General features: G+C 36.1%; 2 protein-coding genes across 2 annotated transcripts; both read right to left on the bottom strand.

Annotated features, from left to right (window-relative positions):
- Positions 1-598: 598 nt before the first annotated feature.
- On the bottom strand, positions 599-16712 carry LOC125679082 (acyl-coenzyme A thioesterase 8-like). Its single transcript, XM_056162813.1, has 8 exons — positions 16299-16712; positions 15236-15381; positions 14632-14857; positions 13150-13307; positions 6145-6370; positions 4168-4325; positions 2302-2493; positions 599-808 (listed from the first exon to the last, which is right to left on the bottom strand). The coding sequence occupies exons 1-8, from the start codon at positions 16466-16468 to the stop codon at positions 711-713; spliced, it is 1374 nt and encodes a 457-aa protein (XP_056018788.1). The 5' UTR covers positions 16469-16712; the 3' UTR covers positions 599-710.
- Positions 16713-18624: 1912 nt separating this feature from the next.
- Positions 18625-22919, bottom strand: LOC125679030 (acyl-coenzyme A thioesterase 8-like). The gene is made up of 6 exons (XM_048917919.2): positions 22132-22919; positions 21738-21883; positions 21295-21520; positions 20409-20566; positions 19571-19762; positions 18625-19397 (listed from the first exon to the last, which is right to left on the bottom strand). The coding sequence occupies exons 1-6, from the start codon at positions 22314-22316 to the stop codon at positions 19300-19302; spliced, it is 1005 nt and encodes a 334-aa protein (XP_048773876.2). The 5' UTR covers positions 22317-22919; the 3' UTR covers positions 18625-19299.
- Positions 22920-26001: the final 3082 nt, after the last annotated feature.

Raw genomic sequence — 26001 nt, 5'->3', positions numbered from 1 at the left:
AAATTGTTCTCTTTGTGGAAGGTCTTTCTCTAATGTGTTTCAACATTCCTCTTGCGCATGTCCTGCAACTGCAATTATTCGGTTGGTGGAACGTGATCACAAACTGTTTCGGCATACGCCTATGTGCAGAGTTATGCGGATTGACAGAAAATGAAATGTTTCTTGTTCTTCTGGGGCGGTATACAATACACGAAACCAATAATCAAACCTTCCGCTTACTGAACTTCAATCTTGTTCGAAGCGCAGCTGTGCATTACCAGAGAGCTCTGGCTCAGTTACAGGTATCGCCTCCCTAGCTGTCAGACACCATGCCGTTATCTGCCCCTATCCATCACATATTTTAAGGGTAGTGTATATATGTTTATTCTTCTATATTCTTTTTGTTTGTGTATATATATATATATATATATATATATGTCTGTTCAAAATGTAATATTCATGTATATGTAATCGTATATTAACTTATGTTGCAATATCTCCACATGAAGGAAATAAAGAATGAATGAATGGGTAAATCATTTCTCATTACCTTATACTAGTGTGTCGTTCCCTTGTAATTTTGTAACAACTTTGTTTTCAATCAGACAGTAACATGTAACAAAGCATTGCAATTATTTTTCTAGTCAGCACATTCATGCACAATACATTGAATATTACTTATAACCAACTTTCAGACAAATTGGCACATGTCCTAATCTCAAGATATGACGTCACATTGATGACCGTATGACTCCTTCCTGTGCCATGGACACTGCTAAGACGCCGTCTCTTCTCCACATCCGACCAAGAGCTAGGGCTTTGCCTTTACCTGATATAGGAAGAAAAATATGAGCCGAAATTAATTTCATTTATTTACTACAGTATTCTATAATGTCTGTAATTACTTACTTTATCGATTGTGATATTCAGCACTACATCGTTGGTTGCTACATAACATGAAGTTCATAATGAATTGTATATATAGGTTATTGAATGAATATCGGGAAATACATGTATGCTCGTCCGAGGTTGTTGCGCGGTAAAGCAAGGTCCGCTTGCGCGCAACGACCGAGGGTGGTCATATTTTCCGATGTTCAGTCAATAACATTTTTATTGCATATTATTCAAATTTTATGCACTAAAATCTAATTTTAGAAATGCAGATTTGTTTACATTTGCGGTAGGAGAAAGTGTTTTCCCCAATATCAACTGTGCAAATTGATACATGTAAGTAGTCACAATAATCGTGTTTGCCTGTTCAGTAGAGTGAGCGCTCATGGTGATAAGGTTAGGAGGTAAGGTTTTTAATCAAATGGAAAAATGAAGAAGGAAAAATCACTTTTAGTCTCTTTGTAACATTTTTAGAATCAATAGTTAAAAAGAAGTGGCCCATCTATCATATATTTTATTGTCTACTTCCATCGTTAAAAATGGCCTCTTCGAACGAGCGATCCAGTTTCAGATCCACGACTTCCAAGATGTATACTTTACTGCTACAATCTGCATATGGAGTCATCAATGCACACTAAAGAAAAGCGAACAAAAAAGCAGCTTCCTTTATTATTAAAGCATACTATGCGGGATGATGTAGTGTGAAAGACCTAGAGTACGAAAGACTGTGAAAATGTACAAAAATGTTTAATATGCTTTTTTCATTATGGCCATTGAATGTCATTAGAACGTAAAAAAAAAAATATATATTTTATAAAAACGTCCCAGGTTGTAATAATTTAAAACTGGAACCACTATCAATCATAAATTCCGGAAAATAATTGCAAAATGATAAATCTTTAAAAGTCTCAAATTAAATCTTCATTTTCATAATATCAGTCCAAATGTCCACCATATTGAATAAAAGCGCGCGCAATTAGGGAAATTCCGATTGATTGGAAGGCGAGCACTCACTCTGTTGAACGGGCCTCAGGTGTGACACTTGAGTTAAGGTAATAGGATGCCCAAGATTTGGATGCATCCAATGAAGTGGGTTCTGCAGTGTTCATGTGGGATTTTCAAAAATTATCAACAAGAATTTTATTGACTCATAAATATTGATATTTTGTGGATTAGATTTATTTAAAAATTTGAATTAAGACATTTGCAGTTTAATTGAAGTCTTGGAATCTGAAGTCTTACGACATTGAGCAAAAACCCATGCAACAAAAAATATTTTTTTAAAAACCACATGGTATGCCTTGCGTGTTTTCTGAGTTTAAATCCTACAGGTTTCTGAGTGCTTTGTAGGCAACAAAATGATTTAATATCTGAACACAACAATAAAACTGGTACGATCAAAATCAAAACTTAAATATCACAAAAACCTACCACATTGCGGACTCTCAATTTCACATAACATCCACTCTTGCGCTCTGAAGGGATTGTGAAACCACATACTATGGTCTAACGATGAAATGAACCCTATTTTGTGCTCAACAGGAGCTGGCTGACGTGCAGACAACACCATTCCAAAGTCGGAAAGAAACCCTCCCAAACACTGCTGAATATGGGCGTTATCTCCTGTGTAAACAAAACCACTGGTTGTATTTTATGTAATAAGTGTATAACTACACCAGTCATCAAACTTTTGAAATAAATCTATTACATAATTAAATTGGCTATAAAATATAATAGCAGTTGTATACAGATTTTTCAAAAGCTAGAAATCATGATTCTATATGTACTCGTATATCAAATTTCATTACTTACAGACAATGTATGTATTTTTCAATTTTAATGTCCCGATTGTTTTACGCTATAAACAATTTTACATTTATATGTTCATTATTTACATTACAACTAAACCTACTTCTAAGTTTGTCACCATTATCTGTACCTTCCATGGCTCTGACACAGATATAATGATGTTTATTTATTGTTTGTCGCCATTACCTATATCTTCCATGGCTCTGACACAGATATAATGATGTTTATTTATTGTTTGTCGCCATTACCTATATCTTCCATGGCTCTGACACAGATATAATGATGTTTATTTCTTGTTTGTCGCCACCACCTATATCTTCCATGGCTCTGACACAGATATAATGATGTTTATTTATTGTTTGTCGCCATTACCTATATCTTCCATGGCTCTGACACAGATATAATGATGTTTATTTATTGTTTGTCGCCACCACCTATACCTTCCATGGCTCTAACACAGATATAATGATGTTTATTTATTGTTTGTCGCCATTACCTATACCTTCCATGGCTCTGACACAGATATAATGATGTTTATTTATTGTTTGTCGCCACCACCTATATCTTCCATGGCTCTGACACAGATATAATGATGTTTATTTATTGTTTGTCGCCATTACCTATATCTTCCATGGCTCTAACACAGATATAATGATGTTTATTTATTGTTTGTCGCCATTACTTATACCTTCCATGGCTCTGACACAGATATAATGATGTTTATTTATTGTTTGTCGCCATTACCTATACCTTCCATGGCTCTGACACAGATATAATGATGTTTATTTATTGTTTGTCGCCACCACCTATACCTTCCATGGCTCTGACACAGATATAATGATGTTTATTTATTGTTTGTCGCCATTACCTATACCTTCCATGGCTCTGACACAGATATAATGATGTTTATTTATTGTTTGTCGCCATTACCTATATCTTCCATGGCTCTAACACAGATATAATGATGTTTATTTATTGTTTGTCGCCATTACCTATACCTTCCATGGCTCTGACACAGATATAATGATGTTTATTTATTGTTTGTCGCCATTACCTATACCTTCCATGGCTCTGACACAGATATAATGATGTTTATTTATTGTTTGTCGCCACCACCTATACCTTCCATGGCTCTGACACAGATATAATGATGTTTATTTATTGTTTGTCGCCATTACCTATATCTTCCATGGCTCTGACACAGATATAATGATTTTTATTTATTGTTTGTCGCCACCACCTATATCTTCCATGGCTCTGACACAGATATAATGATGTTTATTTATTGTTTGTCGCCATTACCTATACCTTCCATGGCTCTGACACAGATATAATGATGTTTATTTATTGTTTGTCGCCATTATCTGTACCTTCCATGGCTCTGACCCAGATATAATGATGTTTATTTATTGTTTGTCGCCATTACCTATATCTTCCATGGCTCTGACACAGATATAATGATGTTTATTTATTGTTTGTCGCCATTACCTATATCTTCCATGGCTCTGACCCAGATATAGCTTCGAGGTTCTCCTTGTTTCAGTCGAAAATATAGCTCCGGGTCTACCGGGCGTGTTTCGATGTAGAAGGGTTGATTTACGTAATCAGTCAATCGCCTTCTCTCAACGTCTGTCAATTCCTCAGTTCTAGAAATTTGGGAGTTTTGATCATGTACATACGTGTATACAGTGTACATGTATGTGGGTAGAAAATAAAACAAATCTCATTTTAGTACTTCGTGAAATCATGCTACAGTATTCTAACAACCTAATTTCTATAAATTCACGTAAGACAAATACATGTATCATTTCACTAGCATGCTACACGTAATAAGATTTCTTGCTCTCTAATCTGTCGCGCTTTTGCAAATATGACCACAGGTGCTTGGGTTCAGGACCCCCTTCCTTCCAAATAATCTACACAAGTTGGTTAAATTCCTATTGGTTGAAAAAATCTCTAATGTATGACAATGTCTTACATACCTTTAAGTCGCACATAACTCAAAATAAACCCTTTTAAAAATGCCTTCACTGGTTATTAAAACAGTTCTATAGATTATTTAGAGAGAGGGGGTCCTGAACCCAAGCACCTGTGAATATGACGCCATTTAGTACACACAGGAACATATCAAAAAGCAAAGATGTCAGAAAGTGTAGAAGTGACGATATCGGAGAACCTGTGGAAGAAATGATATCAGAAAGTCCGTGGAAGCGAAAACAGCAGAGTCTTTGAAAGCGATGAGATATTTTGTGGAAGAAATTCTATCAGAGGGCCTATGGAAGCAATGAAATCAGAGATCTTGTGAAAGTGACGATATCAGAGAACCTGTGGAAGTGATGACATCAGAGAGCCTATGGAAGCGATGATATCAGAGAGCCTGTGGAAGTGATGACATCAGAGAGCCTGTGGAAGTGATGACATCAGAGAGCCTGTGGAAGTGGTGACATCAGAGAGCCTGTGGAAGTGATGACATCAGAGAGCCTGTGGAAGTGGTGACATCAGAGAGCCTATGGAAGCGATGATATCAGAGAGCCTGTGGAAGAGCCTATGGAAGCGATGATATCAGAGAGCCTGTGGAAGTTATGATATAGCCTGGGGAAGCGATGGTATGGAGTTGTGTCGTAATGAAATATTGAAATGTCTGGGGATAGAAAAATTGGAAATTGAATTGGCAATAAAAATTTACTCAGTAAAGCTGCACAAGAACAAAAAGGATAATCTATGATGATTCTTCGAAATCAGCCATTGTTGAGTATGCAGCTATGTCTTAATTTAGCCTAGTATATGTATAAAGTTTAGACAATGCTTACCGAAAGAAAAATAAAATGGTGGTTTATGACTGAGGCCTTGTGTTTATATATATTCTTTAATTTATTGAGGTTGCTCCCTTTGAAGCTAAGTTTAGCGAAGTTCATTTCAAAACCACGTCCGGAACAAATAATCTTTTCTTAAAACTTGAGGTCTATCTACTCGTACTTGTTATCATTCCGAAAGAAAACATCCAACAAAAATTCATACAATATGATTGAGCTTTAGATGGTGAAATCATACTCCATGAGACGCTTTACCAAGTCTTTCAATAAAATGTTGGTGAAACGATCAACTTTGACATTAAATTCGAATTACATAAATAAAAAATGTAAGGTACTTAATCCAAATTTCATCAATAAGCAATATACTAAATTAAAATTACACCAATCCTAAATCCAAATTAAATAAATAAACAATATACTATATCAAAATTACATTAATCCTAAATCCAAATTAGATAGGCCCTAATAAACAACATAATAAACAATATACTAAATCCGATTAATTTAAATTACATCATTAAACAATTTAATCATCGTTGGATATCACGGCTGATCTCATCTTCTACTCATGTGTGAAGGCGAGATCAGCCGTGGGTATCCGACGAAGCAATTTGATATACATATGTACTAAATCCAAATATGTAGTACTTACTTCAATCTGTTTCTCATATAATCTCTGGAACTAATTAAATCTTCTGGCTCAGTGACCACAGGCATCGTGAATTGATGTTCCAGTGGGTCTGTCTCATCTATTTTGAAAGAGGCCTGCATGGAGAATATGGGAACACCATCTTGTGTGGCCTTGATATTCCGATTGGAATAGGTCTTGCCATCACGTGTCCGATCCACGTAGTACAAAATGGCATTTTCTTGATTACCTAAATTGGTACAGTATTATTTCTGTGTCTTTCTATGGATTATATTAGATTCTATTCTTCAATGTGAGCATGTATATATACAGCACTTACTACATGTTAATTAATATGTAGTAATATAGACATTAAGGTTCCGCCCACATCCAAACCGGATCGATTTCTTCTACAATGTTCCAGCCCAATTTCCAATTCTAATGCCAGTGTCATATGTTTTATATGAAACTGTTTGTCATTATTTTATTAACACACTGTAGCCTCTTCATAATAAAATTCATATTTACAAACGAAAGATAAATATGTGAAAGTAAAAATTGCTACTTTAAACTTGCAACAAAGTAAATTTTATATATATATATATATATATATATATATGTGTGTGTGTGTGTGTGTGTGTGTGTGTGTGTGTGTGTGTGTAGGGCTCACGGTGGATGTGACTGGTCGACACGGGATGCTTACTTATTTATGAACACTGTTCGTCGTCTTCACCTTTCATAGGCTTCTTTAATTGATGGTCACATTTGCATTAAGAAAATAAAGAAAAATATTTTTATGTACACAACATACGAAACTGACATGTCGCAGAGGATCGGAAACTGGACATCGCAGAAGAAATCAGCCTAGTTTGGTATTTCTGGACGGAACTTTGATAGCAACCGTTCACAATGACAATTATTCAACGTCTCACCTCCCTTTAAGAAATAGCAATGAAGACTGTGTAATGAAAAATGCTCTTGCACGGTATTGAAGGCTGTCAATAATGCTTGGGCAATTAATTGTCCACCATAGACGAACCTACTGCCCACTGGTTTCCAGAGACTCTTGTCTGAAGCTCTAGCAAAGATATAACGCAACGTTTTTGTACAAATTGATACAAAAAGATGTTAGATTTCGTTTGGGTTTTTTTTTTTTTTTTTTTATCCTTGTGAAACTTGCATATCAATATGAATATTTGCAAAATGTCTAACAAGCTTCCATACCTATATATATTGTTATCAATTTTCTCCAACGTCAGAAAAGATTTTGTTTGCTCCGCACCATCCTTGAACATGGCCATCACAAAAGAACAACCTCGACCTATTTCATGAACTCAGTAGTAGTAACACACCTCTCGCAATGATGTAGATCTATACGCGTACACCGGTGTGGAGCACAAAAATTAATGCTTGTCTGAAATAATGTCATTACAGGCAACGAAATTGTGGGAAAATATTTGCTAAATGTGAGTTAAAAATTTTAATTGCAAGTGAAAAATCACAAGTGATCGCAATTTTATCCGGATTTCCTCGGTTTGTAGGCTGTACTTTGAAGTTTACAATAATTTTGTCTTGATAAAAATATTGAAAAAGTAAACATGGATCGAATAAATAACTAAGGCCAAGGTCATCTTAGTCAGTGATGTCGAAGTACTTCATGCATACTTTGGGCGTCTGATTTAAATAGCAAGCATGTTGATCTCATCGGTGTTTACTCAAAACATGAAAGTGTTAGTATCACCGCTTCAGGCGGTGTCCTGCTGTAGTCTATAGTCAACAGGTTGGGAACACTTCCCCTATAGCGAGATATTCTCGCTAAAACTTTAGCGAGAAATAAACATTACCATAAACAGGTGTTTTGGCGTCTTTATTGAAAATAATGGCAAATCCCGTGCAACGCTGAATAAGTGCGACACGCACTCAACATGATGTGAATTGTTTCTATGAAATTGACAACATAATCATGAAGTTGATGCGTAAGAGGGAAGCAGTATGAAATCCAATACACATCGTGAGTGTTTTTGTTTTGATTCATATATTTGCAGAAGTATCAGACATTTTAGCATTTTTTCTTCTTTTCACGTGAATCACGAAAAGATATACTCCGCGGGTGTTTTTCTCGGTTGTACAGGATATATTTATTCTCACTAGAGAGGGATAATCGCGTTAAAAAGCGAGAATATCGCGCTACAGGGGAAGTGTTCCCAACCTGGTCAAGTGTAGGGTCCGGGGTCACCCGAAAGTAGTTCTATCTCGAAATTTTTATCTGTTAGATGATACTCTCTGTATGATTTTGTCATTGTCGAAGCACAAATCTTTCGGCAGGTAGACATGTTCCAATTTACCAGTTACATTCTGTGATGAATCCTTTCATTAATTAATAGGTCTTTCCACATTTTTTTTTGTGTTTATTACTATTATTATCATCAATCTATATTTCTTTTCCTGACGGAGTGATTTTTTTTATTTCAATACTTAATACAGATGAAATAAACATCATTGTATACAATTCCTAAAAATATGCTTTAGTAGGACCATATCAATATAGGGGAATTGTTCCCAACCTGTTTATAATAGTTCTACAAAGGTTACCCGTGGTCATCATCATAATATAATGGTTTGACAAAGCTGTTAAGGTTACTTGTGATCACCATTATAATGTAATGATCTTATAAGGGTCACCACTGGTCACCCATTGATATAGTAATCATATAAGGTTACCTGAAGTCACCCATTCATATAATGGCCATATAAGGGTTCCCTCTGGTCACCCCTTGATGTAATGGTCAAATAAAGGTTCCCTTTACATCAATGGGTGACCAAAGGTGGGTTACCTTTGGTCACCCATTGATGTAAAGGGAACCTTTATTTGACCATTACATCAAGGGGGTGATATTTACATCAATGGGTGTCCAGAGGTATACCCTTTTATAACATTGCTACTATGGATGACCAAAGGTAACCCTCTTATAACCACTGCTTCTATGGGTGATCAACAGTTACCCTTAAATGATTATTGTATATCTATGGTAACCAAAAGTAACCCTTTAATGACCATTACATCAATAGATGACTAAAAGGGACCTTATATGACATTTACATCAATGGATGATCAGAGGAAACCTTAATTTAGATGGCAATGACATCAATGGGTGACCAGAAGGAACCCTTATATAACATTTACATCAATAGGTGACCAGAGGTAAGTAAACTCGTATATGATCAATTGTCAGAATGACGGACCATTTAATAATTTTGAAGATTGGCTTATACACTTGGTTTCAAACAGTTGATTAATTTTTTTTTAAACTTCTAATAGTTAGGTTACTGTAAGCTCACAATTAATGATCAAAGATTGCACAACAATGCAGTTATAAAAACTCTTAAAAGTGTTTTCACAATGATTAATGAACACACTTTTACATTGATTGCAGTACAAACTTAAATAACGATGTTTTTACAATAATTAATGAGCAAAAATTATAAACCCTCATTTTGCGAAGATAATAAAGCCGAAGGGTTGTATAAACATTTTGTTTACATACCTAACTCTGACAGTTATTTAAATTTGATAATAAACTGCAATATGCATGCCAAAACATCCCTTTTTTCTTAAGTAATTAATCATTTATTATATCTTTAATAAAAAAAAATTTGGAGGGGCTGGATCGACTAAGCAAAATGGGCCGAATCAACCAGGGGACGGACCATTTAAGGACGGATCGACTAGGGACGGACCGACCGTGGGACGGATCGACCTAACACCATATGGATTACACGATTTGTAAACAAAGTAAAAAAAAAAACAAAAAAAAACGCCTTACTTTAGAAAAATTACTCTGCAAATCATCGTATGCTGTCCTAGAACTTATCTAGACTAGAATATTCCAAATATACCCAATGTAAAATGTTTTTATCCAAATAAAATCCCAGCTTGCTGCATAGTGTTTCACAAAAGATAACTTGACCTCAGACAACTTTCGTTTTTCGGAAACTCTCGGGACTTTCTATATCACGAGGTACAAAATCAAGAATCTAAGTAAAGAGGCGGTAAATTCTAAATAATGTCTGGAAAAATAAGTATGAAGTTGATATACTTTTGGTGTAATTCAACCAGCATGATTTATTGCACAGTTGCTGATAAACAGACAGATACATTGATTTTTTTTTTACTTTAGATTTTAAAAAACCCACAAATGTATATGAGAAAGGAAATAATTGACTTGATATTACTGGAAAAAATATTTGTCTTAGGGGACGACCATTTAATTTTGAGGGAGGAGGCTTGCCGATTTTTGAAATATATAATGTGTCCTCAATAATGATGAAAAATCTGTCCTCCTCAACTGTGAAGAAAATAAATAACCTGTCCCTGTCTGGTACTACTTCACCCCCACCCCACCACCTCTTTACACAAAATAGAGGTTCAGAGCTCGACAATTTTCCATTTTTTGTCAACCTTTTTCAGTGAAGATGAAAAAAGTAATCTGTCCCTTATCATCGTGGAAATAATAATCGGTCCTAGTTCAACTGGCATGAAAATAAATAAATAATCTAATTAAAAATATCTGAAAGATGAACTACGATATCTCCTATGCAAAAAGATTTTCCTGTACCTGGAAAACTTGTCGGTAATACTTTGTGGCCATCCTTCGCATTTTTAAAATGCTTCCATGTTTCGCGGTAATGATTTTATACCTCTCGTTGTAGAAAGTCTTGAAAGTTTCCGAAAAACGGAAGTTGTTGTTTGAGGTCGAGTTATCTTTTCTTGGCCTAGGAATTCAAAACTACTGGGAATTTATTTGGATAAAAACTATTTACACCGGGTATATTTTTAATATTTTAGTCTAGAAAAGTTCTCGAACATCATTTGCAACGCCCCGTTCATGCCATGGCCGCGTCAAACCTCTGATGTTAACATAAGTAGTGATTGCTCCTTCGCCAAACGCTCGGCATTTATTATATTGATCATTGGGACAAGGAATGAAATGCTGTGTGACTTGTTTTATACCGATTGTTAGGCCGTTCTTGGCACACTGATTTTGACTACGAATAACTCCGTTTACGGTTACCTGATCAAGAAATAGGGCTAACGGTGGGTGTGACCGGACGGCAGGGGATGTTTACTTCTCCTAGGCACCTGATCCCACCTCTGATATATCCAGGGGTCCGTGTTTGCCCAACTCTCTATTTTGTATTGCTAATAGGAGTTATGAGATTGATCACTGTTCGTTGTCTTCACCTTTCATCATTATGTGCATAAATCCTCTATCGGTCTCGAGGGGATCCGGATTAGAATAGGTCCTCAGTACCCCTTGCTTGTCGTAAGAGGCGGTTAAATAGGCCGGTCCTTCGGATGAGACCGCAGAAACCGAGGACCCGTGTCACAGCAGGTGTGGCACGATAAAGATCCCTCCCTGCTCAAAGGCAGTAAGCGCCGAGCAGCCCTTCACCGGCAATGGTGACGTGTCCATATGAGTGAAAAATTCTTGACTGATAAGTTAAACAATATACAACCAACCAACCAATTGTCTTTCAAATTCGTGTATAAAAAAGCATGGTCACAGATGCTCAAATGTCAGTAGATATGTGAATATTGGTGTCTAATCAAGGGGTTTGTTTAAGTTCATACATATATTATGATATTTACATTTACAATGTTTCTGCCTTCGATATAGTAACCAATTGTAATGATGGCCGTGAATGCAGTTGGGAACAATACGCGTCTGAATCTTGATAAATATGGTACATATATTTCAATGACTGGGAATTCCGACAGAAATCACGGCCGTAAATTACATGGAGGCGGAGGAGGCAGCTGCCTCCTCCAACTTTTGAGCCAAAAAAAATTAAAATTTAAAGTTCATTAGAATTTATGTTGTTTCCAATAACTAAGAACATGATACCTCCCTTAAAAAGCATTCCAAATCTTTCTTTTAGAATGAGTTAGTCAAGTAACATCTTAGAAGGCCCTAGAATCAAGGATTTTGCACGAAACGTGTTCAGTGTGCACAAAATGTGCTCAGCGTCTAATTTCCTGCCTCCTCCAAATTGAAGGTTAATTTACGGCCCTGGAAATATAGTAAAATGTAAATATAAGGGGGAAAATCATTTTGAAAATACATTTTAGTACAGGGCATGAATTGCAACACTTCTCGCCGGCATATTTATGAAGCGCTAACGCTTGAATTGGCTGGAACATAGTATGGTCATTACTTTAGTATATACGCAATTACAAAACGATTGTTTTTATGACCAGATATTTAGTCTTGTTGGTCTCACAAATGGGAAAATTTTCCGTTGCACTGCAGTCAAATCTTTGTTCTGAGTAGTCCTTCTTGTGCCATCGACACTGCTAAAACTCCATCGTTCCTCCACATACGACCAAAAGCAATGGCTTTGCCTTTACCTGACATAGAAAGAAACAGTATGAAAGTGATCTGTGTACAGAGTTTATTGAACATCATTAATTGTAAGTAAAAATGCTTAAAATGATAGCAAATCTTTTAATTTTCAGTACTATCAAACTCTCTCTCTCTCTCTCTCTCTCTCTCTCTCTCTCTCTCTCTCTCTCTCTCATTAGAAAACATACCACACACAGGACTTTCAAACTCATACAGCATCCACTCGTCAGTTTTGAAGGGATTGTGAAACCACATACTGTGGTCTATCGATGTAGAGAACCCTAACTGATGCCCGACTGGGACCGTTTGTCTTGCTGCGCCTAACGTGTCCACGTCTGATATACATCCTGCAACAGACTGCTGAAGCTGCACGTGATCCCCTGCAAGAAAAGACAAGACCGGAACATGTACTTTTTTTTTTTTTGTCATAGTGTTTTAGGCATTCTATAGTTTCGAGTTAAATTTCACCAACAAATAAGGGGATTCCAAACTTAGAAGAATTTTAACCCTTTTAAAACTATGCATTTCAAGGAATTTTAAAACGGAGTGCATAATTTAGCTTGTGTATCTGTAAACCTGTCTATAAATTTACAGCAATGTCTATTTGACTTCTTGTTTCCAGTACCTATTTGTTCCATGACTCTGACCCAGACATAGCGCCGAGGTTCTCCTTGTTGCTGACCGTGATAGACCTGTGGGTCTAATGGACGAAATTCTATGTAGCTGGAATGTGTCAGGTATTCGCTCAGCTGCAATCTCTGAGATTCTGTCAATTTCTTGGTTCTAGGTACATGTATATATTTGAAGAAGATATTAAAATACCAAAGTTTTTCAACATATCTGTCTTCTTAGAAATACATTTATGACAACATTTATTGCTCTATCGTTATAATGTAAAATGTCAGCCATACATGTCTATTAAATCATGTCGAAGATATGAAACTAATACATCGCGTATAGTTATAAATATTTGATATAATATATGCAATATTAAACGTATTTTCCCCCACCCATAATGTTGAACGTGGAAAAATGCGTACTTAACCCCCGGCGTAAATACTAAATAACCACTTTTACAGTAATGAATGCCACATTAATCGGTATATATTGGAGAATAATGGACACCACATTAATCGGTGTATATTGGAGAATAATGGACACCACATTAATCGGTATATATTGGAGAATAATGGACACCACATTAATCGGTATATATTGGAGAATAATGGACGCCGCATTAATCAGTATACATTGGAGAATAATATCATTTCCTTGATATTTGCAATAATCGTGGTAGAATTTGGGATATATAGACGCCAAAAAACCCCAACCCAACCTTTAGAGGATACATATTTTACATATACATGTATAGGCAGGTCGCTGTGTTTAAGATGTTTTAAGATAACTAATGTGATATCGAAACATTGTTTCAAAAATTATTTGATTAAATAACGTTTAAAGAGGTCCATTTATGCTACACCAGGGAAATTTGATATGGATGAGAAGTGGAGGATATGTACAACAATATTTTAAAATTGAAAACTTTCAAATTTACTTTATTTAGTAAAAAATGCAGTTTTAGTAGAAAGCAATCTGAAAAATTTAAATCCCCTACTGGACTCCAACCCGCGATATACAGTTCAGCAGACCTACTGAGCTACTCGGTTAGGCAGCGGTTTTTGAAATGAATAGACTAATATTACTGATATTTATATTTTCATCCATGTTTTAAAAGGAAGTCAGCCATTATGACGTTGTTTTCACCTCCGCACGTGGTTTCCTAAACTATGACAAGCGTGATGAGAAACACAAATTCAAAACAAAATTCTTCCTCTCTCTCTTTCTCCCAAGAAATGTGTTGTTTTAACAATTATCACAGAAGATTTTCAATTTTATTATCAGCCAGATTGTTGACATAGTGCGTGAATGGCCTATCATTGCTAGACATAAAGGCGTGCACGGACATGAATGATGCCTAATTTATTGCTTTGAGGATAGTTGTTTACATGGCATACAGTTGTAATATTACGTTGATCTTGTAGGTTTACGTGTTAAACCGGGGAACCGAGAATAGCAGGTTATATCCCTTTAGTTGTATGGTACTCACTCCAATATCTTTTTCAAATAATCTTTGGAACTAATCAATTCTTCTGGATTGGGAACTACGGGCATCTTGAATTGATGTTCCAGTGGGTCTGTCTCTTCTACTTTAAAAGAGGCCTGCATGGTGAAAATTGGAACACCATCTTGTGTGGCCTTAATACTTCGACTGGAATAGGTCTTGCCATCACGTGTCCGATCAACATTGTACAGAATTGGTTTTTCATTACTGCCTGAAATAGTGACGTTATATTTCTTTTCAAAATTAAATGCATAGCCTTGATAACAAAAACCAAAATACACAGTATACATATTATGTACATAGCATTTGTGAGTTAGTTACAGGGTTTTCTCCAACTTGGGTTCATAATTTACAATATACACAAAGCATGTCGAACTTGAATACCCTTTTATGAATTAAAAAATATTAAAATCAAGAGTTTGAGAAAACAGATACTTAACGAGGATCCCCATCACATTCTCTAGATTTTAGACAGTATTGATGCAGGGTCAAAAGTCAGAGATAGAAGTCACAATCTGGAGCGCAATAAAATTATATGTGTCTCTATAAAAATAGTTGCGGTCTCCAAGGCTTTGGTTTTATTTCTTACCTCCCCTTAAAAAGTAACAGTGAAGACTGTGTAGTAAAAGTGGCTCTTGTACTGTATTGAACGCTGCTGTCAATGCTTGACCAACCACCTGTCCACCAAAGACAAACCTGGAACCCACTGGTCGCCAAAGACTCTTGGCTGAAGCTCTGATTAAAAGATACTTAGTTAATGAAATGTTTGTAAAATTGATTTGAAAATATAAGTAACAATTATACTGAAAACACACAAATCTAACTTCAGCCTCATACATGCTGTAAGGTTCCTCTGAAGTCGAGCTAACCTGATTTTATCACATGTTGTATCACGGGAAAGAAATGCTCTAGGACACGCGTAATGCTCTTAAACACCAATGAAGGACATGTTGATGCGAATACGTGATGATACTGAATATGAAAGAAGAAAATTACTAATACTATTAGATTACATTTTCACTTCAATTAATTCAATTTTGCTGCACTTTATTGATGCTTATAAAATGTTAGCAAGCAATACAGTAGATTCCTTATTTTACACGAGTACTTATTATCGTGGACGTCAAATCGCGAGAAAATAAATTCGCGAATGTTCTGTTGACCAAGTGTTTTAGCATGCATTTTAGCAATATAAAGATAAAAGCGAGAAATATTTTTTCGCGAGTGATGTTTCTTGCGAAATTACGCGATAATAAATTACTCGCGTATATTTAGGAATTTACAGTATTTTCATCTTGAAACATCTTTCTATACTTACTTCTGGATGTGTGTGTGTGTATATAATGAATGGCAGATAGTGTCGCTCTCCAAACGACGTCTTCTAAGTACTCTCCCTCCCCACCCCTTGAAGTACATGTATAGAATTGATATAGTATTAGTAGTATCAACTCCTACAGACATCAATATTATACATTAATAAAGAGAAACACTCAGTCACTGCCCTCTCGAGGATTGCTATCCCCTGTCGAATACTATCAGCCCTCATCTAATGTTTGTCACTCCCCTTAGATAAAAGAACATTTCATATATACATATAAATAAGCATGCAAATCTGTGCCCTGTCAAAGAATTTGAAGTAATCTTTACAACACCTGTAATTGTTGGTATCGACACAGTCCAACGTTAAAGATTTAAACAGGTGCGTGTTCGCTTTGTCACTCCCGGAAATGGACACTGTAGTTCTGGCCACTATCCTCCGAAGATCTCTGCTGACAATTTGAAGAGATAGCTGTTGATATTTACTTGTAGTAACCCGAAACATGGTATCATAATAGTTCGTGTTTGATTATCAAATCGAGGACTGACAGATTTTGAATGCAATCACTGAAAGGAAAGTATCCGGATACATAACGAATCCCTGTATAATTACCACAATGGCCATCATCAAGATACATGTATGTGATAAGAAATGTTTATATATAACCTTGTATCCTTGTTCCTTTTACTAAGGAAGTCATTATTGGGCAATAAATGTGTAATAAAATAATGAAATAAAATAAATGAAACAAAATGCAGGTATAATTTTGTCATGGATTTTTGTCCGCTAATCGGTATCAATTTCCTATGACCATACATTTTTTCTTCTTCCTCAAAACGGTTCTCCGAATATATCTACTATAAAAGAACCCTGTTCTTTTAGCATTAATTTGAAAGGAAGCTCAGTTTCGATATTCAATATGAACGTTTCATCTTTTTTAAAAGTACAGTCTTGCAAAGGACAAGAAAACAACTTGACGCAAATGTCAAAGATATTAGGCCGCTTAGGACGAAAGAAATTTTATATTTTGTTTAGGATGGGCCACACTGACGATAAGTATTTTGTACATCTCTTCAGGACGAAGATTATAAATACACTATGTATATGTAGCGTTCTGGGTACAATTGTTGAAGACAAAAGTTATCAAGATAATATTTTTCTTCAACAATTGTACCCAGAACGCAAAATGTAGTCATAATCCAGGTTCCAGGTTACTAAAACTGCAGTTTATTGTCTTCAAATATTAGTAATAACTCTATTGTTAAGATCTTTTTTCAGCTAATGTACCCGGAATGTTAAATATGGACATAGTTTGGATTCCGGGTTACTGAAACTGCAATTTATTGTCTGCAAATGGTAGTAATTACTCTGTTGTTCACGTTTCTTTAGCTACTGTAACCGGAACGTTAAATATGGCTATAATTTAGGTTCCGGTTTGTTAAAACTTAGATACCGAGTATACATGTATATAGTCATCAATCAAATAATAATTATTCTGTCTATAACATTCTAGAAGAGCTATAGGCATTTTCGTCAGCGAATCATTTGCAGACAGCCCCTTTGTCAATGATCCATATTGCCCCAGATAAAATTTTGGAAGTTGTAAAAATGATAAATCACCTGACCCAGATATGGTCATCAATGAATATATTAAGTCATCTATCAATGTTAATGTATCGATATCACTGTAATGAAATTGTTTAACCTAGTACTTGATACTGGCACCTTACCAGAGCATGTTTAGTTGAGAATTTAAAACCAATTAATATAAAAAAGGGTATTAAGTTATGTCGATCCACATAATTATCGCCCAATCCCACTATTAAGTTGTCTTGGAAAAGTGTTTACATCTGTTTAGTATAGATTGACAGCGTAAGCTGTAATATTCATCTTCTAAAGGAAAATCAAACTGGTTTTTAGAGCACTCTACTGTTGATAACATGTCTGTACTGCACTCCGTGATGGATTTGAAATTAAAAAAGAACTTGTAGTGTGATTTTATCAGCTACATAAATAGAAGAATGCCTGAATGCTAATATTAACATGTATATGGTTGTAGATCTAGAATGTTGCCCAATAATTATTCTGAATATTTTCCTTGTCAAAATGGCATTTGACGGGGTGAATATTTGTCTGCTCTTCTCTTTGAATCATATCTTGATGAGTTAAAAGATCTTCTGATACAGGGAGATGTGATTGGGTTGAACATATCTGATGAAATTGAACAATTCCAGTAAATTGGTTTGATTTTTAAAAGAATTATAATAATATTTTATGCAGATGACTGTTAGTCCCCGAGGGTCTCTACAGCCCAGTAGCTTAGTACTTCGTTTTATGCAGATGATACAGGACTATACTGTCGTTATTGCTTTATAATATCTCATTACATAATTCTGTCCTCCAGTGCTTTACTAGTGTGTCAGCTAAAAATGTCATTCTTGTATTAAATGCAATGATCTTCGAAAACAGCAAATATCAGAAGTACAATGGAAACATTAGATTTTGTGGGGTCTAAATTTAAGCGAGTACTCCTATTCCAAAAATTTAAAACCACAACGAAAAACACAATTCATACAGATATTGTTTCAATGTACAGATGCCATTCCAACAAAATTATATCCCCCCCCCCCAAAAACCCCAAACTACACAATACACGAAAATTGCTCCCCATAAATTTTAATGATTCCACAGTAAGCAGCTCAGACAATTCTAACACATATCAAGTGTAACTTTGAAAATGATACAAATAAATATATCGACACCCGGAAGTAGTTTCTCAAATCAGTACGAATTGATTTAATTATAAAAGATATGATGATATACAATAAGTATATCTGCCAAAAAGGCAAAAGATATACAAATTTTGATAAAAACACCATTTTCAAAAAAATTATTTCAACACATATGAACAAAAGATTCTGGGGGATTTGAACTCGAGATCTGCGGTTCACCAGCCCAATGCTTTAACCACTGAGCTACGATACTAGACAAACAAATCGATCGATACAAATAATTTCACAAAACATTTAAATCGCCATCTTGTGACGTGATGCCATACAGAGTATAATCTTTAGTGTAGTGAGCTACCTTAAGTTATGAATGTATATCATTTCAAACTTTAATGGAGACAGAAAGATCTAGAGTAGGATTCACCAATCTTCACAATAAAGAAACTAACACAGAAAACCTACTTCCAGGACTGTGTGTGTGAATCCATTCAGCTGTAGGATAATAACACTGCATTTAGACACATCACTAAAACACTGTCTACCACAACAAGAATATTTGTCCACAATAAATATTAAAGCGCTGGTTCTACAGTTTTCTTTCACTGTTCAAATCTTTGATCTCATGACTCCCTCCTGTGCCATTGACAATGCTAAGGTGCCATCTCTCTTCCACATCCGGCCGGTAGCAAAGGCTTTGCCTTTACCTGACACAGGAAAAAAAATAGTATGTGAGCCCAAACTGAGTTTTAGCTTATAGAGTTTGTGAAAAAGCATGAATACTCTGTTGGATAAAATCTTGAACAATGTAGCAAAATTTTTTTCAATTAACAATATTAATCTAAACTCTCTCTCTCACACACACAAAGTAGACACTTACCACAATGAGGACTTTCAATTTCATACAACATCCACTCGTCTGCTCGGAAGGGATTGTGAAACCACATACTGTGGTCTAATGATGTAATGAAACCTATTTTATGTCCAACTGGAGCCGGTTGCCTAGCAGCCCCCAGCAAGGCCAAGTCTGATATGAATCCTGCAACACACTGCTGAAGTTGCATGTCATTCCCTGTAAAGATGAGCAAGTAAGAAACAGAATTGAAGTACATGTATCACCAAATAAATATTTCATATTTCATTCCATGCTACATGCATATTTCAACAAAACTGAAGCCCATTTTAACATGTGAATTCTTAATGATGACAAGATCTTTTTCAATATATTCAATTTAATAATATAAAGTTATATTAGTTACATAAAGTTGTAAAATTAAACAAGAGATCAAAGAGGTGGGGCAAATTCCTTCGCAATGAGTGCCTACAAGCTTAATCTACCACTTCAATAGTGACCTTGACCTTTTGATCCCAAACTCAGTAGTTCTCCCTCTTTGATTACAAAGAAGCATGTCAATCAACAGAGCAACAAATGTGGCCTGTAGAGTGTTTACAAGCTTAATCTATGAAGTCCTGTAGTGACCGTGAACTTTGACCTTTTGATCCCAAAATCAATAGAGTTCAGCTTCCTCTCATGAAACATAACTACCTGTTAAGTATCAAGTCAATAAAGTAAAAAATGTTACACACACACTCACCCACACATGATTGGTCCTGTGACTTTATTCCCTCTCGCAAGGGATGACAAGTTATACTAAAAACATATAAAACTGAGCTTATCGATGCTGTCGACTTTATTCCGGGTGTTATATTTTTCATACCTATATCTTCCATGGCTCTGACCCAGACATAACGTCGAGGCTCTCCTTGTTCTTGGCGATGATAAACCTTTGGGTCTATTGGACGGGATTCTATATGGATGGACTGTGTCAGGTATTCACTTATCCGCATTCTCTGAGAGTCTGTCAATTTCTCTGTTCTAAACAAATGTTTTATGAACCATTCATTCTAATTATACCTATATATTTACATTTCAAATGCTTTTGCCCATGATATCTTTACAAAATTGTAATGATAGCCATTTCCTCATGAATGTGCTACAGTTGTAAACATTGCGTGTATGAATCTTGATGAATATAGTACGTACAATGTATATTTTAACAGCTAGGAATTTTGACAGAAATGAAAGTAGAATGTATAAAAAAATGTATTCCATTTTTGAAAATATCTGAGGGTAAGAACCTCAATACTTCACGCCTGCGTACTTCATTAAGTGCTGAAGCGTAAACACACTTCATGAAAAGTATGTCAGAGTGATGCATCACATTTCATACCCTCATGTATTTTTAACTTATCTTGCAGGACTTTTGTCATCTTACATGTACAAATACAAATCAGTTTATAATGCTGATATAACATCATCAATTCATCATTATACCACAGTTTGGTATAATGCTTCAACTTCCAACATTGATAGGATTCACACGAAAGTCAAGAACAGACAACTCCTAATATGATCAGTAATCTGATCAACACCATTATTCGAAGTGTGTATACAAGAAAAATACATTTTACTTTCACTTAATTTTCCACATAAATTTTCACTGATCATTTTTCATTTATATATAATGATAATATCACACTAAATGAAAAAAAAAATCCTGACTTTTCAAAATTCTAAACAAACTTTATTTGAATTGAACTCACTCTAATCTGTTTTTCATATATTCTTTGGAACTGATTAAATCTTCTGGATTGGGGACTACAGGCATTGTGAACTGATGTTCCAGTGGGTCTGTCTCATCTATTTTAAAAGAGGCCTGCATGGAGAATATGGGAACACCATCTTGTGTGGCCTTGATATTTCGGCTAGAAAACGTCCTGCCATCGCGAGTACGATCCACGTGGTACAGAATGGGCTTTTCATTGCTTCCTAAAATAGTAATACCGTATCTTACAAGAACTTGAGAGTGACAGCCTTTCTTTACAGGTCCATAATGCACATTTATTACTTGAAACTTGCTCTTGTTAATCCTGCAAAATTTGAACTCTTTTAATATCATATATTATAATAGAATTCTAAGACTTGAAATGATTAGTTTCTATCATAATAGTGGTGATTATTACCAATTTTCGTTTCATTTCCTTACCTCCCTTTAAAAAGTAACAGTGAAGACTGTGTAATAAAAGTGGTTCTTGCACGGTACTAAAGGCTGCTGTTAATGCTTGACCAATCACCTGTCCCCCAAAAACAAACCTGGAATCCACTGGTCGCCAAAGACTTTTGGGTGAAGCTCTGATAAAGATATAATTATACTGATATAATTATATATGACGTGATATCCATCAATTCAGCCATGTTACACAGTTATGTAAGCCATTAACACCAGGGTTGGTAAGACAAGTATTTACCCTCCCCCTAAAAAAAATTAATAATAATATAATAATAATAATTCAAATATATCTTACAGACATACAATGCAATGGTATAAGATTACATTATTCATAAATTAAACATTCTGTCAAACGAAAATTTAGACTCGCCTATATATGTTGACATCGATAGTTTCTAACGTTAGAAAAGATTTTGACAAGTCCTCGTTGTCTTTACCACTCCTAAAACTGGCCTTTGAACTGGTCGCCATTGTTCTATATGCTGTTAATGTCCTTTGAAGTTCTTCGGTGACTGTTTGAATATGACGTAACATTTGTTGGCCAGCCCGGAACATGGTTATATTTCAGGGCGTTGGCTATATTTCTTTTCAATTCAATATCACAATTATGACAGAGAAAATTTAATGTGTATCCTTGGTCACCTTGAGAAAGGGATGACAATACTTGTAGGTGACCCACTAGTACGATATGTGAGGGTTAGGTAAGCAGCTAAGCCTTTTGTAAATAACAAAATGAAACTGAAAGTAGCATGATATATATTCCGAACCCGATGTATTTTAAGGAGGAACCCCCCCCCCCCCCCCCCCTATTAAACTACATAGCAAGTTTTGTGTCTTATTATGCAACTATCTATTTTGTATTACTTATATAGCAGTTATGAGATTGATGGCTGTTCATTATCTTCGCCTTTTATAGAGGCTTTACAAACAAGTAAAAAATCCGCTTTTTGGGGGGTTACAACTCTAACAGAAACGTGATTATTACTACCCCCCTTTTTTTGATTTTTTTTTTTGGTGGCAATAATTTCTCTGAAATGTGTGCATTCCCTGTCTATCTCATCCCTCTTTCGATTTATGTAGGCCTAATCGTTTCACACTTTTTGTAAGCTTTAGAGATTGGCCTTCTACCGGTATAACAAAATGACCAATACAGTATTTTATTATACCGGTAGAAGGCCAATCTCTAAAGCTTACAAAAAGCGTGAAACGATTACATGAATCGAAAGAGGGATGAGATAGACAGGGAATTCACAAATTTCAGAGAAATTATTGCCACAATAAAACTTATCCAAAAAGGGAGGGGGGGGGGGGGTCATATCCATACTTCAGGTGCCTGTGTGATCTACTCAATAAAGAATGAGAATTGATTATCAGATTTGTCAATATTTACTCTATCTATAGAAAATTTCAAATATGACTGACCTTCAAATTTACTATAAAGAGAACAGCAAAAAGATTTTATCCTTTTACTTTTAAATTATTTATTTGCAAAAGAAGTTCCGTACAAAATTCTATGTATCGTTGCCAACTTTCTCCCCACTTGAAAGATCATATAAGGTCAGTGGTCGAGCTGTACACCGAGAGTAAGGTTAAAGGAAGAAAGGTCGGAACACGGACTTGGCGAAACTGTAGTTTAGTGAATTTTAGCTGCAGAAGGACCCGACCAAGAACAAAGATGGCTTGTCCACTGTACAAAGGAGAGCATGAAGAAATGAGTGTGTATACCAATGGTGTTTGGGTCGAACACTCTTGGCTTGTAAAGATGATGTAAATTTATTACAGCCTTATCGGAGTCAAGTTAGAGCTCATCGGGATCAGCTTTCATGATTTAATGTTTTAGAATATAATTACAAAACCCAGAACAGCAAACTAACTATGAGTATGACAGAAATCAAACCATCTCAAAAGAGTGAGAACACTTTATACCGATAGCTCTCCAGACTGACTGCCCAACAAACCCTATGCATCCGACTTCTACAGCAGAACCAGACCTTCCATCCATTCTGTTGACAGTCCTTCAGAAAATCTTGGCACTTCAGATTTTTCCGCTCGTATGCGTCCTCCATTTTGTTTTCCCACGGCACAGTCAGCTCCAAAAGAATTGGCTGTTTGTTGCCAGGTGACTATGTCGGGCCTTTTGTTCGTAGCTGCTATCTTTGGTGGAAATTCCGTTCTTGGTTTCAGGTCTACCCTCATCTGCCAATCTGTTGTTGTTCCTAACGGACCACTACTTTCTACACCAGTTTTCTGTCCTTTCTCACCTTCCTATACGAAGTTGACAATTTTCAAGCCTTTTCTGTTCTTTTTCGGTTTTTTGGCGTTTCCCTCCCATGTATCAGCCAACATAGCTCTATCGTATCTCCATGTGTACCTTCCATCTTTCAACGCCTCTGGACATGCAGATACTATATGATCTAAATTGGCTGGTTTACTACAAAGAACACATTGTGTGTCATCTGTCATACCACACGTTGCAAGGTTAGTTGGACTTGGTAAAACATCGTACACTGATTTTAGCTTAAACTATAGTCTATATGGTTCCATCTCCCAAATATCGTTCCATCCTAACTTCACCTGCCGTAAACCTTCCCAGTTCACCCAACTGCCCTGTTTCTTCACCCCACTGCTACCATTTTATTGGGTTCTTCCGTGGTTCGCACCTCGTCCTGTACCGGTTTCCATTTCTCTTCAGCTGAAGCAGTTTTCCATTTCGCTATTTGTGACATCAAGTCCCTGCCCTCCAACAGCTACTCTTCCAACTATCTCACTGTGCCTCATTTATGGTTTTCTTTGCTGACCACTTCCTCCCTGTCTTGATTTCTACTCGTACTGCCTGAACTTTAGCATCCTTACTCATAGCATCAGATGTTGTAGTTTTGTCACCTGGGATTCCTCCGTGTTAGAGGTAGGTAGTTGTAGATTCGACCCAGAACTATATATAGACCTACATTGTTAAAATTTCGTGGTACAGCAAGTCATCTCCGTCAGGTATCTCTTGCTGTTGTTTCCATTCTCTCTACCGTTGTCATTGGAACATCATAAACCAGCAGAGCTCCTTGCTTGTCGTAAAAGACGACTGAATGGGGTGGTCTTTGGATGAGACCGCAAAAACCGAGACTCCGTGCCACAGCAGGTGTGGCACGATAAAGATCCCTCCCTGCTCAATGGCCGTAAGCGCCGGGCATAGGCCTAAATTTTGCAGCCCTTCACCGGTAATGGTGACATCGCCATACAAGTGAAATATTCTCGAGTGAGACGTTAAACAACATAAAATCAATCAATCATAAACCACCAATGGCCAAAACAAAGGTGGCAACAGCCTATGTTGATTCATTGTATATTGTAAGGACTATCGGGAATTGTTCACTCATATGGAGACGTCACCATTGCCGGTGAAGGGCTGCAATTTAGGCCTATGCTCGGTGCTTATGGCCTTTGGGCAGGGAAGGATCTTTATCGTGCCACACCTGCTGTCATACGGGACCTCGGTTTTTAGGGTCTCATCTGAAGAACTGCCCCATTCAGTCGCCTTCTACGACAAGCAAGGGATACTGAGGACCTATTCTAACCACAGGGGCTCGGTTATCAGATATTGAAGTTTTGCATGATTTGTGTCCGAATAATAGATTATATAAATAAAATCCACCACCAAAATCCGCTTTTTCGAGGTATTAAAAAAGGTGTATCATGTGTACATTAAAAAAAGTACACACGATACACCTTTTTTAATACCTCGAAAAAAGGCGGATTTTGGTGGTGAATTTTATTTATATAATCTATTATTCGGACACAAATCATGCATAACTTCAATTTATTATTCGGGAACAAATAATACAAAACTTCAATATCCGACAACCGAGCCCCTGTGATTCTAACCGGATCCCCACGGAAATCTCATGTTGATAGCTCCATGCTTTGTACTTCCCCGGTACTCTACTTTTATCTACTCCATTCGTCCAACTGCTTGCACAGGTGCTTGTTTACATATTTTATCAAAAATACACTCGAAATACCCAAGGAATTGAACATTCAAAAATACAAGAAGGGGGGATACCAGAAGTTCTGTTCACAAGCACCTGTGGCTGCTTGCAGGCAAATAACCTATTGTCTTTGAAATCAAGCTGAAATATATTATATGGGTCTCGTACATACAGTGTGCATAATCTAGTTATTCGAGCAAATATCCCTTCTGTAAATGTAAATATCAAAACAGCGAGAGTAATGAACATTACATTTTGAG

The sequence above is a fragment of the Ostrea edulis genome, chromosome 1 (genome assembly GCF_947568905.1).
Source record: "Ostrea edulis chromosome 1, xbOstEdul1.1, whole genome shotgun sequence".
In the NCBI taxonomy this organism is placed as follows: Eukaryota; Metazoa; Mollusca; class Bivalvia; order Ostreida; family Ostreidae; genus Ostrea; species Ostrea edulis.
This window is presented reverse-complemented; position numbering and strand designations above follow the sequence as displayed.

Bases quoted from the DNA above. Each gene is read 5' to 3' on its own strand.
- LOC125679082 (XM_056162813.1), bottom strand. From the start codon at position 16,468: ATGTTTCGGGTTACTACAAGTAAATATCAACAGCTATCTCTTCAAATT. The intron at 4,326-6,144 runs GTAAGTACTACA...CCAAATTTCTAG, and splicing joins TATATGAGAAACAGATTGAA to AACTGAGGAATTGACAGACG. The intron at 809-2,301 runs GTAGGTTTTTGT...TTCCTATATCAG, and splicing joins AATTGAGAGTCCGCAATGTG to GTAAAGGCAAAGCCCTAGCT.
- LOC125679030 (XM_048917919.2), bottom strand. From the start codon at position 22,316: ATGTTCCGGGCTGGCCAACAAATGTTACGTCATATTCAAACAGTCACC. The intron at 21,884-22,131 runs GCGAGTCTAAAT...TATCTTTATCAG, and splicing joins ATCGATGTCAACATATATAG to AGCTTCACCCAAAAGTCTTT. The intron at 21,521-21,737 runs GTAAGGAAATGA...TTACTATTTTAG, and splicing joins CTGTTACTTTTTAAAGGGAG to GAAGCAATGAAAAGCCCATT.